Raw genomic sequence first — 15551 nt, 5'->3', positions numbered from 1 at the left:
GGTACAAACAAGGATATAGCCTCCCGTTTCACTAACTTCAAGTTTATAGGATCAAGAGAGGCTGGCCAGGAGTGTTTGGAATTTCAAGTCTGTGCAAAACAGTAGCAGGTGTGGTGAAAGAGTGAAGGAGCCTAAGAAGCAGGTACAATGATAATATTTAAAAGACATTTGGATAAGTATGTGAATAGGAGGGGTAGAGCGGGATATGCGCCATACGTGGGCAAATGGAACTACGGTAGCTTAGTGGACACAATGGGTTAGTTGAGCTGAAGAGCCCGGTGTCATGCCTTAGCACTGCGTAAATGTAAATCAGGGTTTCCAACCTTTCTTATGCACGGAGCCTTACATTAACTGAAGAGTCCGTGGACTCCTGTTCTAAATGCTACTGATGCCCAGATCTCAGGAATACATTAACAATGGAGAGAAATCCCAACGGCAACTCCATTTACTTTAACGGCAGTGGCTGGGGAACCCAGCGAGCCTGGCCATGCAGGGTTTCGCAGTTAAGCAGTGTTAGGTCAGATAGTTGTCGGGGGAGACCTACGGGTTGGTGGTGCTCAGGATGAACATGGAGCTGTAGGGTGGCATTGGTTTTGGACCGTCATCGTCATCAGCTTTCACCCTCTCCTCTTCTTTCTTTTCCTCTTCCTTTGTGGGCACGGCATCTGTGTTTGCATTCTTATTCACTGAGGAAACAGAATGGGAATAGTCTCATTGCTTGGTTTGTAGTTCACATCAGGCTGTAAGAGTAGCACTCAAACTCATATCCATCTGGATTTCTTCTCCCTTGGCTCACCCTTCTCCATCCAGTTCCATCAGCCCATCACTCCCCCAGTATCAATCACCTCTGTCTCTACCTTCCTTCTCTGGACCCTCAAACTGGCTCCAGCTGTCACACACCACCACCTCACCCAGCTCCACCTTCTCCCAACATGTCTCTCCTCACTTGGTACCACCAATCACCTACTGGCCCCTGCCAGACCCCTCGCCTCTACTCATTCAGTCCCGGTGCGGACTCTTGTCCTGAAATGTCAACTACCCCTTTGTCTCTGCAGATACTGCCTGAACCGCTGAGTTCCTCCATCCATTTGCTTTGTTATCTTTTGCTCCCTGATTGGCTACATCCCTACTCAGGAAAGGGCTCCACTCAATGTGGTCACTCCAGCCGACCTGGTGCTGACTCACCCATTGCCTAATTTGGAGCTGTTTCCCCCCCTTGGGCTATTCCTGTATCCCAAGATTAGAGGGGGCCATTCCATCTACCTGAAAGCCGAGGAAGAACAACTGAGACTTCCCCTCATCGCAGCTCTTGTCCTGGGATACCATCACTAGGCACAAGCACCCTCCCAGCTGTTATATAATGTGGTGAATGTTTCCGTCACCAGTGAAATGGGTTCCAGAAAATCACCAATGTCTGGAGGAAAACATTAAGCCATTAAATCCCATCTAATTTTCTACCCATTTACATAAATAAATGCTCACAGAAACTTCGTAGGCTTGAGAAGGCCTCTGAGTAATTTATAGCGTTCATTTAAATTTCCCCGGGCCTCCACTGTTTCAAAGGAAACAACCCCAGCTTAGCCAGTCCTTATAATCCTCCAGTTAGAGAACATTGAACAGTAAGCCATGAGCAGGCCCCTTCGGCCCACAAGGTCTATTCTGTACACAATGCCAAATTAAACTAAATCTCTTTTACCTGCACATCTTACACCTCCTCCATTCGCTGTATGTGCCTGTCTAAAAGCCTCTTAAACACCACTGTCATATCTGCTTCATCGCCCCTGGCAATCAGTGTAAAAAAATTATTTACCCGGAACCTCTCCAGTAAAATCTCCCCTTCTCACTCTAAATGCAGGCTCTCTAACATCTGGGAAGAAGGTTCTAACTATCTACCTTATTCATAAGGCCACAAGACATAGGAGCAGACACAGGCCATTGGCCCGAAGAGTCTGTTCCACCATTCCATCATGGCTGATCCCTCTCAACCCCATTCTCCTTGTAATCTTTGATGCCCTTACTAATCAAGAACCTATCAACTTCCACTTTAAGTATATCCAATGAATTGCACCCCTCCCACCCAGCATCTATGACAATGAATTCTACAGATCCACCACCCTCTGGTAAAATACACTCCTCCTCAACTCTGTTCTAAAGGGACATCCTTGTATTCTGAGGCTGTGCCCTCTGTGCCCCGCTACAGGAAGCATCCTCTTCATCTCCACTCTATCTAGAGCTTTCAATGTGCAATAGGTTTCAATGAGATCCCCCTTATTCTTCTAAACTCCAGTGAGCACAGGCCAATGGCAGCACATCCCTTCTTAGAGAGGGGCTCTCAAGTTTTATATAGTACAGCACAAGTAGATTTTCAGTATTATTAGAAGTTACTGATATTGAAACTTGAACACACTTTTATTTTCCTTTGTTACACAGTACTGCAGCAAATTACCCTCGGTACCCTGTGAATTTTAAAGGAGCAGGAAACAGATCCTGGTGAGTTTGTCTTGTAATTTTAAGTTTCTGTCTGTTTTACACTGACCTTCCATTTTCCCACCACTAACCTGGGACCCAGCTGTATTCTAGGCCTCCAGCTGTTTGCACAGCCCCACTGCAATCTAAATTCCCAGCCCATACTCCGGACTAATGAGCGCACCAGATACTGAACCGTCGGGAATTCCGAGTAATTGGATGCCAGATTATCAGAGTTTTCTCACGGCCTTACCTTGTAGAGTAGGATCAGCGAAAGGGATGTTTATAGTTGTGTGATCGGGCTTCTGGATGGCCTTTGTTGGATTGTTGGGACTGGTTGGGTTGGTCAGGATAAGGTTATTCTCTGGATTCTTGGGGTTTCCGGGATTGGTTGGATTTCCAGGCGTAGTGGTGGGGGCCTTGCGATTGGCCGTGTTGAGTGGATTGGAGGGGTTACTGGGATTAGGAGGGTTAGTGTGGTTTCCGATTTTTCCAGAGTTATTAAGACTGGAGGGATCTGGGGGGTTGGTGGGATTGGCTGCATCCCTGGGGTTGTTGGTGTTCCTGGGATTAACAGGTTGTGTTGCCAGCTTGCTGTTCCGGAGGTTGTCCATATCCTCAGCGTGCTGTCCATTCTGCCTGCTGATGTCCTGCTGTACCGGCCGTGTGGTGGACAAGTTGAGGCCTGCAGGTGCGGGAGGAGCATTCCCTTGGCTCTCCCTTTAACAATAACATGGAATTAGAAATCAGAGCAGGATAGCTCCCATCAGGAGTTTCAACAGAGAGTGTTGAGCAGTACAGCACAGGAACAAGCCCATCAGCCCAAAGTACTTGCACTAAGCACAATGCCAAATTAAATGCAGTCATAAAGAACTACAACACAGACACAGGCCCTTTGGCCCATCTAGTCCATGCTGTACTATCATTCTGCCTAATCCCATTGATCCCACAGCCCTACTTAACCTCACCACCCCCCCATCCATGTACCTATCCAAACTTCTCTTAAATGTAGAAATCGAACCAGCATCCACCATCCCATCAGCCTGATCCCTCCCTTCCCTGTACATTCATGTGTCTGTCTAAATGCCTCAAATGCCACTGTTACCACTAGCAGGACATTCCAGGCATCTACCTATCTCTCTCTCTCAGTGTAATCAAACTTGTCACATATACTGTATCTCCTCTAAATGTTTCTCCGCTTGTCTTTAGGATTAGACATTTCAACCCGGGAAAAGACTTTGACTATCAGCCCTATTTATGTATGTACTTCCATTGGTTCACCCCTCGGCCCCCAATGCCGCAGAGAAGAAAACCCACGTTTGCCCATTCTCTCCTTGCAGCTATCAACTGCCTACTCTGTCCATGTCTCTCCTAATTTTATGAGCCCTTTTCAGGTCTCCCGTCAACTTCAAATGCTCCAGAGAGAACAATCCCAGTTTGTCCCATCTCTAACAGGGGTTAGGTATGCAGGCTGAGAATTGGCAAATAGCTTTCAAACCGGATAAATGTGAGGTATTGCGTCTTGGGAGTTCAAACTGGGGTAGGACTTACACAGTGAACAGTAGGGCCCTGTGGAGTACAGTGGGACAGAGATGCCCAGGAGTTCATGCACGGTTTGTTGAAAGCAATGTCACAGGTAGGCAAGATGGTGAAAAAGGCATTTGGCACCCAGGCCATCATCAGGCAGGGCACTGAGTATAGGAATTCAGAATTTATGTTGCAGCTATACAGATGTTGGAAGGCCACACCTGGAGTTTTATTGACATACTGTAGTTATAAGACAGATATTATTAAATTAGAAAGAGCGCAGAACGGATTTGCTAGTATGTTGTGTATATTTGGAGACAGCTAGACGTATATAAGATTATGAGAGGCACATGAAAGCACGTAGCCTTTTTCCCAGGGTGTGGGGGGGGGGGGTGCTAAAACACGAGGGTATAGGTTAAGATCAGAGGTGAGAGATTTAAAAGGAACATTGGAGCAGCTTCTTCAAGTGTATAGTATTTGGAATGAGCTGCCAGATACTGTATTTGAGGTGGGCACAGGAGCAACATTTAAAAACCATCTAGGTAAGTACATGGATAGGGGAAGTTGAGAGGGTTAATGGGCTAAACACAGGCAGATGGGACAGCATGGACTGACTTGAACTTAAAGGCCTGTTTCCATGCTGTTTGGCTCTAAACCAGGGGTTTCCAACCATTTTTATGCCATGGGCCAATACCATTAAGCAAGGGGTTTATGGATCCCAGTTTGGGAACCCCTGCACTAAAACAATCCAAGTTTATCCGGCCTTATACTAACCCTAGTAAAAACAGAGGGCTAGAAATTCATTCTCACAATTCCAAATAAAGATGGTGCTGTGCTGCTGAAAAATGGGTTAAATAAATAAATTAGCAATTTAGCACACGCTCCTGCATGTCTTTATTTAGAGATACAGCACAGTATCAGGCCCAACAAGGCTACACTGTCCATTTACACCCACATGAGCAATTAACTTACTAACCGGTACGCCTTTGAAATGTGAGAGGTAATTGGGAGTACCTGGAGGAAACCCCTGCAGTCATGGGGAGAACGTACAGACAGCAGCAGGGTTCAACCCACGTTGCTAGCATTATGCTAACCGCTACACTACCCAGCTGCCCAAGAAATGAGACACAGAGTCACAGAAAGCTACAGCACAGAAACAGGCCCTTTGGCCCATAGCCGTCCATCTCTCCCATCCATGTACCAACCAAACTTCTCTTAAACATAGAAATTGAAATGGCATCACCACTTGCTCAGGCAGCTCGTTCCACACACTCCTTTCCAGGATTATTCCTGTTTCCCGACATTCAACAGAAGTGTAAATCTGTTTTATTTATTTATTTATCTATTTGGCAATAAAACATGGAGTAGGGCCTTCTGACCCTTTGATCCACACTGTCTCAGCAACCCTCGACAATCCTGAAAAAGCCAATCGTCATCACGGGACAATTTACAATGCCCAATGAAACCACCCAGTATGTCTTTGGTCAGTGGGAATTTTGTTCTCTCTAGCACTTTTTTTGTATGATGTAAAAGTCCCCCAACTTTCAGTGGTGATAAAAAGTCATTCCCTGAAACCATTGTCCTTATAAGGGGCTCAATCCAAGCTGCTGGACAAGCGCAGCGGGTCAGGCAGCTCAGTTCTGCCTCAGAATTCCAGCATCGGCCGGCTCTTGGGCCTCCATCTTTAGTTAAAGGGACAAACAGAGCTCACACCGCTGACTGCAAGGTTGCCCGGAATGCTGACTGTACTTTTTTCCATAGATGCTGCCTGGCCTGCTGAGTTCCTCCAGCATTTTGTGTGTGTTGCTGTAAAGCATCGTGCTAGACATTGCGCTACTGTGCTGCCCCGACACTGAGGCTTGATAGGGGTCACACTCCCTCTCACCTCAGGCCATTCTGGCCTCCCACTGATCCCCACTACATTCCAGAGGTCTCTGCCCACAGCTTCTGTTGTTTAGCAAACAAAGGAAGTTTCCGCAGAAAACAAAATCTATTTAAGAAGTACATGAATGGCGTGACCTCTTCTCAAAGCAAGGTAATACCTCCAAACAGAAAACTGCAGTGAATTGAGGATATTTTCACTTAAATTCAGTCTGGGTCACTGACAGCAATGTAGACACTAGGTCTGACTGACAGGGGTTTGACTGATGGACAAAATAGACACCAGGTCTGACTGACAGGGGTTTGACTGATGGACAAAATAGACATCAGGTCTGACTGACAGGGGTTGGGCTGATAGACAAAATAGACACCAGTCTGACTGACAGGGTTGGGCTGATAGACAAAATAGACACCAGGTTTGACTGATAGGGGTTTGATTGACAAAATGGACACCAGGTTTGACTGACGGGTTTGATTGACAGGGGTTGGACTGATAGACAAAATAGACACCAGGTCTGACTGACAAACATCAATCATTTACACTCTGGAGACACAAGAAGCTGCAGATGCTGGAATCAGGAGCAAGACACAAAGTGCCAGGGAAACTGAGTGGATCAGACAATATCTGCGGAGAGTAATCCATGGAGTGAAGATGAAGGATCTCAAACCAAAATGTCAGCTGACCATTTCTCTCAGAGTTCTTTCAGCCTTTTGCGTGGGTTGCAACACACTCAAGAACTCAGCAAGTCAGATAGCATCAGTGAAGGAAGTAAACAGCTTATGTTTCAGACCAAGGGGCAGAAGTAGAATAAAAATATAGAGGGAGGGGAAGGTGCACAAGCTGGCAGATGCTAGGTGAGACCAGGTGAGAGGGGGCAGCTAGGAGGGAGGGGGAGGGTGATGGAAGGGAATGATGTCAAAAACTAGGAGACACTAGGTGGAAGAGATAAAAGCCTGAAGAATTGACAAAGGAATCTCACAGGCGGGGACAGCAAACCTTGGAACAAAGGAAGAAAGTAATGAGCAAGTCATGAGGGTGGGGAAGAGGAAGAAAAGGGATGAGGGGGCTGCCAGAACATGGAAAAGGGTGCTGGGGTAGAGGGGAGGAAGAGAGAGAGAGGGGGAGGGAGAGGGAGGGAAAGAGAGAGGGGGGAGGGAAAGAGAGAGGGAGAGGGGAGGGGGAGGGAGAGGGGAGGGGGAGGGAGAGGGGAGGGGGAGGGAGAGGGAGAGAGGGGGGAGAAAGAGGGAGAGAGAGGGAGAGAGAGAGGGAGAGAGAGGGGGAGAGAGGGAGAGAGAGGGGGAGAGAGGGAGAAAGAGGGAGAGAGGGAGAGAGAGGGAGAAAGAGAGGAGAGAGAGGGAGAAAGAGAGGGAGTGAGAGGGAGGGGGGGAGAGAGAGAGATGGGATTTGGGGGCTTTGAAGTTCCTATCATTCATTCTATGGGGTTTCTTGGTTATGGATGTCTGTGAAGAGTAAGAATTTCAGGTTGTGTACTGTATACATTCTCTAATATTAAATTTAACTATTTGAACAACTGTTTATTTTGCAGCTTCTGGAACCTTTCATTCTGCAATTTGGTTCCACAGCTTCCACAATCTCTAATGCTTCGGGATGGTATAGTGCAGACACCAGGATGGTACAGCACACAGGGGTGGTATAGTGCAGACACTGGGGTGGGTGTAGTGCAGACACCAGGATCGTACAGTGCACGGGGGTGGTATAGTGCAGGCTTAAGGAGCTCAAATCTCAAATGTTTATGTTTGTTAGTGTGTTGGTTGGTGTGGTCAGGGGTTTATCTCTGGTCCTTTGATCTAACGTACAATGTAACAGTAACAGTGAACCCAGTGTCAGAAACAGACACTAATGAGTTAGCCAAACGACTTTCTGACCCATACTCCGTTTTCCATTTTGAGATGCAATCACTTTAAAATGTCACGTACTTTTTCCGCCGGTGCCTCCTCTCCTTTGACGCTGGGTCTTTGTCCTCCCTCTCTTTCTTGCCGTCGTTGTCATATGTGGATTGAGCGTGCCGGTTACGCCGGCGCCTCTCCACGCCTTCTGTATGCTCGCCGTCTTTGCCCTCCCTGCTGCCACGGGTGCCGTCCCTATGCTTTGTGCGCCTCTCGCCTTTGACACCGTCCTCCATCCCGCCGGCATCGTGGGCCTCCACACCGCGCCGGTGCGCCCTGTGGCGCCGCTCCCGGTCGCCCTCAGCCCTCGACGAGCTGCTTCTCCCTTCCTTGCTCCCCCCTGGCCTGTGCTGGTGCCGCCTGTGCGTGGGGCTCGTTGGCCTGGCTCCGTTCACAGTCCCCATCCCTCACGTTCCTCTCCTGGTTCCCCTCCTGCTCTCTCGGCCGGTACTCCACATCCCTTGGCACTCCGTCTCGGTTCTGCTCCCCTTCTTTACTGTTGCTACGATACCTCCTGATCCTCTCACCCTGCTCCCACCATTCCCACCTCCCTCTCAAGAGTCCTGTCCTTGTTGGGGTCGTGGTAGCGTGCCTGCTTTCTCAGGAACTCCTCTGCTCTCTGATGACTGCTGCGCTGGTCCACAGTGGGCTCTGAAGGCCTGGTTTTGTTCGTGTTGTTGTTTCTGTTCTCCTGAGGATCCACCACCAGTGGCCGGTCCATGTGGGTCTTCATGTCCCGGCGGATATTCATGGAGTAGGCCATCTTCCACCTCTCGTCAGGGTCCAGCTCGTTGTAAATGGCCTCCCGGCTGGTCAGCAAATTCTGCTTCCTCATCTCGCTCATCCGCTGCTCCCATACCGTCTTCCCATGTTTCTGGTTCTTCTGCTGCTCCTTCCTGAAAGGAAACTGGATATTATCAGGTTGTCTGCCCACAGAGTTAACAAAACCTCCCTGCCCATAGCAATATTACAAATAAGACTATGAAGTTACAGGACTCAGACCCAGTGGCCAACTTTTCCCTGGACCTTCTAGCTGTAATGGCAATGGGTATGACAAATGTTCACCACCGCTACTCGGTGAAAGTGACATTGGCATTGGGATTTCCATGCTTGTGGTTTAATGTGCAAGTCCTGAAGTTACTGTCAATGATCCTGAAGTTACTAGATAGATTCCCTTACTTGCAGCCTGCCACCGTGCATCAAGGGACTTACAGAAATTAACAGAGAATTCAGCTAACCGCCCTGCAAAATACCCTGAAAATCTTACACTTTCTCACATGAATTCGTTACCATGGAGGGTGTATCAAACTTGCAATCGATAGGTTCTTGATCTATAAAGGGGTTAAGAGTTACAGGAAGAAGGTTGGGGAACGGAATTGAAAAGAAATTGACCATGAATGAATGGCGAGCAGACGGGATTGGATGAATGGCCTGATTTTGCTGCTGTATCTTATAATCGGACAGTCAGGTACTGAGGCCTAGAAAAGTAGGATTAAGATGAGAAGGAATTTCTTTGTTGGATTGTGAATGTTGTAAATTATCTATCCCTGTGTCTTTGGAGACTCAGTTGCTGAGTATATTCTGGCTAAGATTAACAGATTGTTGAATATCAAAAGATCTGACAACAAGGTAGGTAAATCAATTAAGCACATGGTTAGTTACGACTTTATTTCACGTTGTAGCATGCTCAAAGGGCTGAATGGCCTGTCCTATTAAACGAAGAAAAGGAAAATTCTAAAAGACTAGAATTTGTGGGGGGGGGGGGGGGGAGGCGTGCAGGTAGGGGAAAAGGTGAGGACAATATTGAAACCTATGAACAGGCAGAGGTCAGCAGACTGGCAAGCCTGCCTCACTATCCAACAGCATTATGGGTGTCTGTGATTTAACCCCATGTCTCCTAATTTCAATAATTTGCTATTCAATTGTTCAAAAATCCCAGTGGCTCAGCTTTTGATCACTGGGTGCTGTTTCTCACACGCCTTTTAAACTCACCAGGGCCCCATTTCTTGCTCTCAGATTAAACTCACCAGGTTCACTGGATTTTGATTATATGACTGTGTAAGACTTAAAAAGTGAATTGGAAATGTGTGGTAGATCAAATGGGAGTAATATCCAAAACGCTGGGAAATCAGCACCATCAAAGTACTGAAGGTGCCAGATTATTGGAATTTAAGAGAGAACAAAAATCCACTGATGTTAGTTTTAAAATTAGTTATTATTTGGGCAGTGACTTTCACTTCCGGAAGGATGTTCTGAGCTTCTGCCAGACTTGGCATGTGGAAGACTTTTCAAATTTCATTCTGAAAAGGCCCACCTGTTTTTCCAACTCTAACCCCTTCTTCCCAGATTCCCCAACGAGCAAAGCTTTTCTGAAAGGACCAATGATTATCACAGCAGCGAACAGAATGTATCGCTGTAAGACATTCACAAATACATTTGCCATGATCTGATTTTCAAACGGAAAGAGCACACACAGAGCACAAAACAGTGAAGAGGAGAAGTACAGGTACTCAACAATGCAGTGGCAGCTGTTGGCAGGCTTCGTGTAGATCTACTTACCCAACGCAAATAAAATCCAGTGCATTCCATGCAGCATGCAATTAGTTAAATGCACAAAGTTCAGTGTGAGCTGCTTTGTCAGGTAGGAAATGGGTAACAACAGTTGCAATTGTTCTCTTTTAGCTCTGTCCCATGATTTGTGTTGTTTTAGGAGTAAGATAGGGTGAACCTTCTTGCCACATAGCTCACGCTCTGACATATAGTAAGACCATGTCAGAACGTTCTAAGAGACCAGTTACTCAACCTCAGTCAGGCTCAACCCATCAGAAACTCTGGACCTCGTGGGTCAGGTATTTGCTTTACAAGAAGCAGGCAGACCACTCAACCTCTCAGTTGATCTCCAGGCCATTGCAGGGGGCTGTTGTGGGTCTCATCTCACACGTTAGTCAAACCGGGTAAAATTTCCTTCTCTGAAAGATATTTTTGAAACAGATGGGTTTTAACAACAATCGTCTGGTTTATTTAACCAACCATTTTTAACAATGTCCAGTTGCCGCTCTGGGATTCGGATTTGTCTCCAGACCAATCATGATAACACAAGTCCCCTCCTCACACTGTTCTGGGCAGCAGAAGGGGAACAGGGACAGGGAGTGTGAACAATTGCAAAACCATTCTTGTTTTGAAGGCTTATTGGCTCCATCATTATCCAGAGATATTACCCCCATTCCCACCTGCAAAGTCAACTGGCCAAAAAAATCAAAATGCAAATCATGAAAAGCAACGAATGAAAGCAATGGCCAATGCAATTTTTAAAACATAGCACAAAGACTGAAACAAATTAATGTTTAAGACAGAAAAATAGCCCAAACACAGAAAAACATTAATTACAATCCACCAAAGTTCATTGTTGAAGGCAGCAGCTTAGAGCATTTCTGTGTGTTGACAGCACTAGGGATACCTGTCTGCACTAGAATGGTTGGCAGGAAATGAGCTACAGAAAATTTTAACAGGAGATTACCTGCTGCAGGAGCAGAGCTTCACAGAAATGACATGCTGAGCAGTTATTTTACATTATAATTTGGTGTAGTTTCTTTTGTTTTCAATCTTAGTTACTTATTATGACAGAAGACGTGCCATACGCAGTGATCTACGCCGGCTCCCACTCCTCCTTTCCTCACTTCCCTGTGCCCTGCTACTGAACCTCCCTCACATGCCCATGAACTCTCCTTTGATTTTCTACCTTTTACCTTCATGAAGAGGTGCTTCTCAGTTTCCATCAGCAGGGAACTGATCATTCTCACCATTAGTCGAAGGATAGTTTTGGATACCTTCCTCGGTTCACCTTGATGTCATTGGCCTAAGTTGCCACCGGGGAAGGTAGAACAGAACCGAACAGACCATTCGGTCCCAGATGTTGAAGCAACCTTTGAACCTACTCCAAAATCAATCTAACACTTTCCTCCCAAGTAGCAACCCCCCTCCCATTTTTCTTTCATCCAAGAGCATCTTAAATGTCTGAATGTATCTGCCTCTACAGTGAACTCCTGGCCCTTACCACTGTGAAAAAAGTACCTTTACATCCCACCCCCCTATTCTTTCCTCCAATCACCTTAAAATTATTTATTTACTTATTAAGGTACAGAACAGAATAGGACCTTCCGGCCTTCGAGATGCTCCGCCCCAGCAACCCCTATTTAACTCTAGCCTAATCACCGGACGATTTACAATCACCAATTAACACACCAACCTGTACGTTGTTTGGAATGTGGAAGGAAACCAGAGCACTCGGAGGAAATCCACACACTCACGGGGAAAACATAAATCTCCTTACTGACAGGAGCAGGATTTTTACCTGGGTCGCCTGCACTGTAACACGTTGTGTTAATCACTACGCTACCATGCTGCCCCAATATCGGCCATTTCTGCCCCGGGGAAAAGACACTGACAGTTCACTCTATCTACGCCTCTGATCCTCAGTGTCATCTCCAGGGTAACAGCTTAACTGTGGCACAGGCACTGTGATAGAACTGCCTCACCCTAGTTACATTGGTACTCCCATCATGGAAGGTCTTCTAGAGCAGGACAGTGAGAATATTGGCCACTTTAGGTAACCATTGGCTCTGATTCCAGTTTTGGAGATATAATGTCGTTAGTTAATGTTTTCAAAGGATGGGGGCTTTTAGGCCAACTTTTAGTGCCTAACTGCTCTTGAACAGAACTGCCATTAGAGCTCTTTTGGAGGGTAATTTGAGGTCAACCAAACTGGGGTCATAAAGATTAGACAGGGTACTAAGGACAGACCCCCCCCCCCCCCCCATAACTTTAGTTAACCAGATAGGTTTATTTTTACAATAGGTTCAAGCTTACTTTTATTCTAACTATATTTAATGAATTGAATCTGCCGTGAGAGTACCTGGACATTTAATCTGTGCCGAGATTATTGCACAGTATCTCCGGATGGTCACCACTTTGTAACCCAGGCCCGAACACCAGGAGCATTTGTTACCAGAGACTTAATCTCCAGTGGAGACACAAGAGACTGCAGATGCTGGAATCTGGAGCAATGCACAAAACGTGGATCAGCTGTGGATATCATCAGTGTTTGAAGGGATGGCTGCAGATCACTCTCAAAAATGCACCAAGCGATTGATTGATTCATTCATTCATTCAATTTGCAATACATCATGCAATAGGCCCTACTGGCCTTTCGTGTCACATCCCCCAGCAAGCCGAAAACCTGGATTTAACCCGAACCTAAAACATGGGACAATTTACAATGACCAACTAGCCTACCTGGTATGTCTTTGGCCAGTGGTAGAAAACCCTTAAATCAAAATTCTTTCTAATCTACCATGTAAATGCAAAAGGTCCCATCGAAGGACTGGACTTCAGCCTCTGAAGGCCTGGGCCCAAAATATCTCTCTCAACTCCAGCTTTAAAAACAATTTATCTTCTTTTTGTGGGAACTTGCTGTACTCACATTAGCTGCTTTGCTCTCCACATTACATCAACAACAAACTTTAAAAATGCTCATTTGCATCAGGATGTTCAGAAGGGGATGTGCACTCCACTGGGAGGGGGAGAGGGGGCAGTGTTTCATGGTGCAGTCAGTGCTGCCTCTCTCAGGGTTCGCTCAGCGGGACACGGGCTCTATTAAGATTTCGACGGGCTTTTGATTTCGGGATTATATACACGCACCAGTGTATTCTTCATTGTGTATTTTACGGATATTCTAAATGCGTTTGTAATCTTGTATGTGTAAGGAACAGGCCTCAAGCTGCAAGGTCACTGGGGACAGGGGTTGGCCGGGCGTTCTCCACCGGGGGAGGGGGTGATGTGGCGTGCAGTCAGTGCTATGCTGCCCTCACCCCCCCCCACAGTGTTCGATGACATGAGTTTCGGTCCCTTTTATTGAGTGGTTTACTATCTTGTGTGTGCTTTGTGCTGTGTGTGTGTGTGACTGCTGGTATTGTGCTTTGCACCTTGACTCCGCAGTAGCGCACTTTAGTCTGGCTGGTACTCATGAGTATTTATGTATAGTTGAATGACCATTAAACTTAAATTGAATTGAAAGGAGCTGGAGAAATGCAAGTCATTTTTTTTTTAATGAACTTATTTTGAAAATGTTAAAGTCATCCATCTCAGTAAAAGTGATGTTCTCTCACTCCAGGTGGTGAAGTGGGTGGGTGGAGGATAACATTGATCTTGATTTGTTAATGTGCTTCTACCCTTGAGATTATATATATATATATATATACTCTGTCTTTGGAAGCTGAGAGGTGATAGGTGGAAAAGGGAAAGAGCTGAAGAAGAAGGAATCTGATAGGAGAGGAGAGAGGAGCATGTGAGAAGGGGAAGGAGGATGGGCACCAGAGGGAGGTGAGAGGAAGAGAAGAGACAGAATGGGGAATGGAAGAAGGGGATGGGGAGAAGTTAGCGGAAGTTAAAAAAATCAACGTTCATGCTGTCGGGTTGGAGTTTACCCAGATGGAATATAAGGCGTTGCTCCTCCAACTTGTAAGTGGCTTCATCTTGGCAACAGAGGAGGCCACGGATTGACATGACTGAATGAGAACGGGGATTGGAATTAAAATGGTTGGCCACCTCGAAATGTTGCTTGTTGTGAATAGAGTGAAGGTGCATTGGTGCTGCCTGACCTGCTAAGTTTCTCCAACATTTTGTGTGCATTACTTTGGATTTCCAGCATCCACAGGATCTCTTGGGTATGTGTATATATCTCACTGCTCCAAATAAATCAGTACAATCTGTGCCCAGCTCTTCCAGACTTAACATCTGCCCTCTGGCAAAACCAACTGCAATTGTCCACTTCTAAGTTGTGTGATTTACATTCCATTTGCTTTATTACTAAACAACTATATTTGCAAAAGGCATTTAATCAAAATTGCTGCATAAATATTGGTGATATTCCTGTAGTAATATAAGACAGATCTTTAACTTATAACTGTTTAAATGTTGGTTTGTAACCATTTTCATATTTTTTTATAAACAGCAAGTGGCAATTATAGACCAGATTTGATAGAATTTGTTGCATCTCAGCACTGCCATGTATCATATTACAAACACACAAAATTATTCCACAGTACACAGGGTGTTAACTTTTGCCACAGGTTTTATGGATGTTCCGAGAGGAAGCTCTAGTCTTTTGGTTTTGTTTCTAACCTGCACTACATGGATACTTACATTTGAGTGCAGACATCACTGTTGAACACTGAGGTCCTAGGGGAAGGGGCTCTTACCCTCTCTGTACTGTCCAGACATGTGGAGAAAGTGTCAGAGTTCAGAAGAATGCTCTCTGTTACCAAACACATGAAGTGCACACATTCCGGCATTTGCTGATTCGTGACTGTCCTGGTTCCACTGGGTTTTCAAATCTTCGGCTAATTTAACTTCAGATAAAAATCAACCATCTCACTTGGGAAAAAAAATCAAATTAAATAATATCAAATTGCCTTCAAGGTTTGAGTATTGGATTCTGCACAGAGTAGGATAATGTTCATGTTTTAGAACCAATGTTTCAAGGAGAGCCAATCACGTGATGCACGATTGATGGCACTAAAGCGAATTCATTAACACTGCTTAGTATTATTGTGTGCTGTCTCCGTGTTTGAATTCTGTGGGCAGTTTCCCTTATCCTGCAGCGAGTGACCCACCTCCTGACTTCCCAAGGAACTTCTATCTCTGCACGTCAGGGTTAAGATGACATACTCTCTCTGGATGAGTGCAGCTCCAACACCATCCAGGACAGAAGA

General features: G+C 45.9%; 1 protein-coding gene across 1 annotated transcript in view; it reads right to left on the bottom strand.

Moving 5' to 3' along the window:
* The window catches only part of cacna1aa (calcium channel, voltage-dependent, P/Q type, alpha 1A subunit, a), a 478641-nt gene that overhangs the window by 171358 nt on the left and 291732 nt on the right, over positions 1-15551 (bottom strand). The window contains 5 exon segments of the mRNA XM_073069345.1: positions 545-686; positions 2720-3186; positions 7813-8150; positions 8152-8307; positions 8309-8678. Of these exon segments, the coding sequence (XP_072925446.1) occupies positions 545-686; positions 2720-3186; positions 7813-8150; positions 8152-8307; positions 8309-8678 (1473 nt within the window).

The sequence above is a fragment of the Hemitrygon akajei genome, chromosome 16, assembly GCF_048418815.1.
Source record: "Hemitrygon akajei chromosome 16, sHemAka1.3, whole genome shotgun sequence".
In the NCBI taxonomy this organism is placed as follows: Eukaryota; Metazoa; Chordata; class Chondrichthyes; order Myliobatiformes; family Dasyatidae; genus Hemitrygon; species Hemitrygon akajei.
This window is presented reverse-complemented; position numbering and strand designations above follow the sequence as displayed.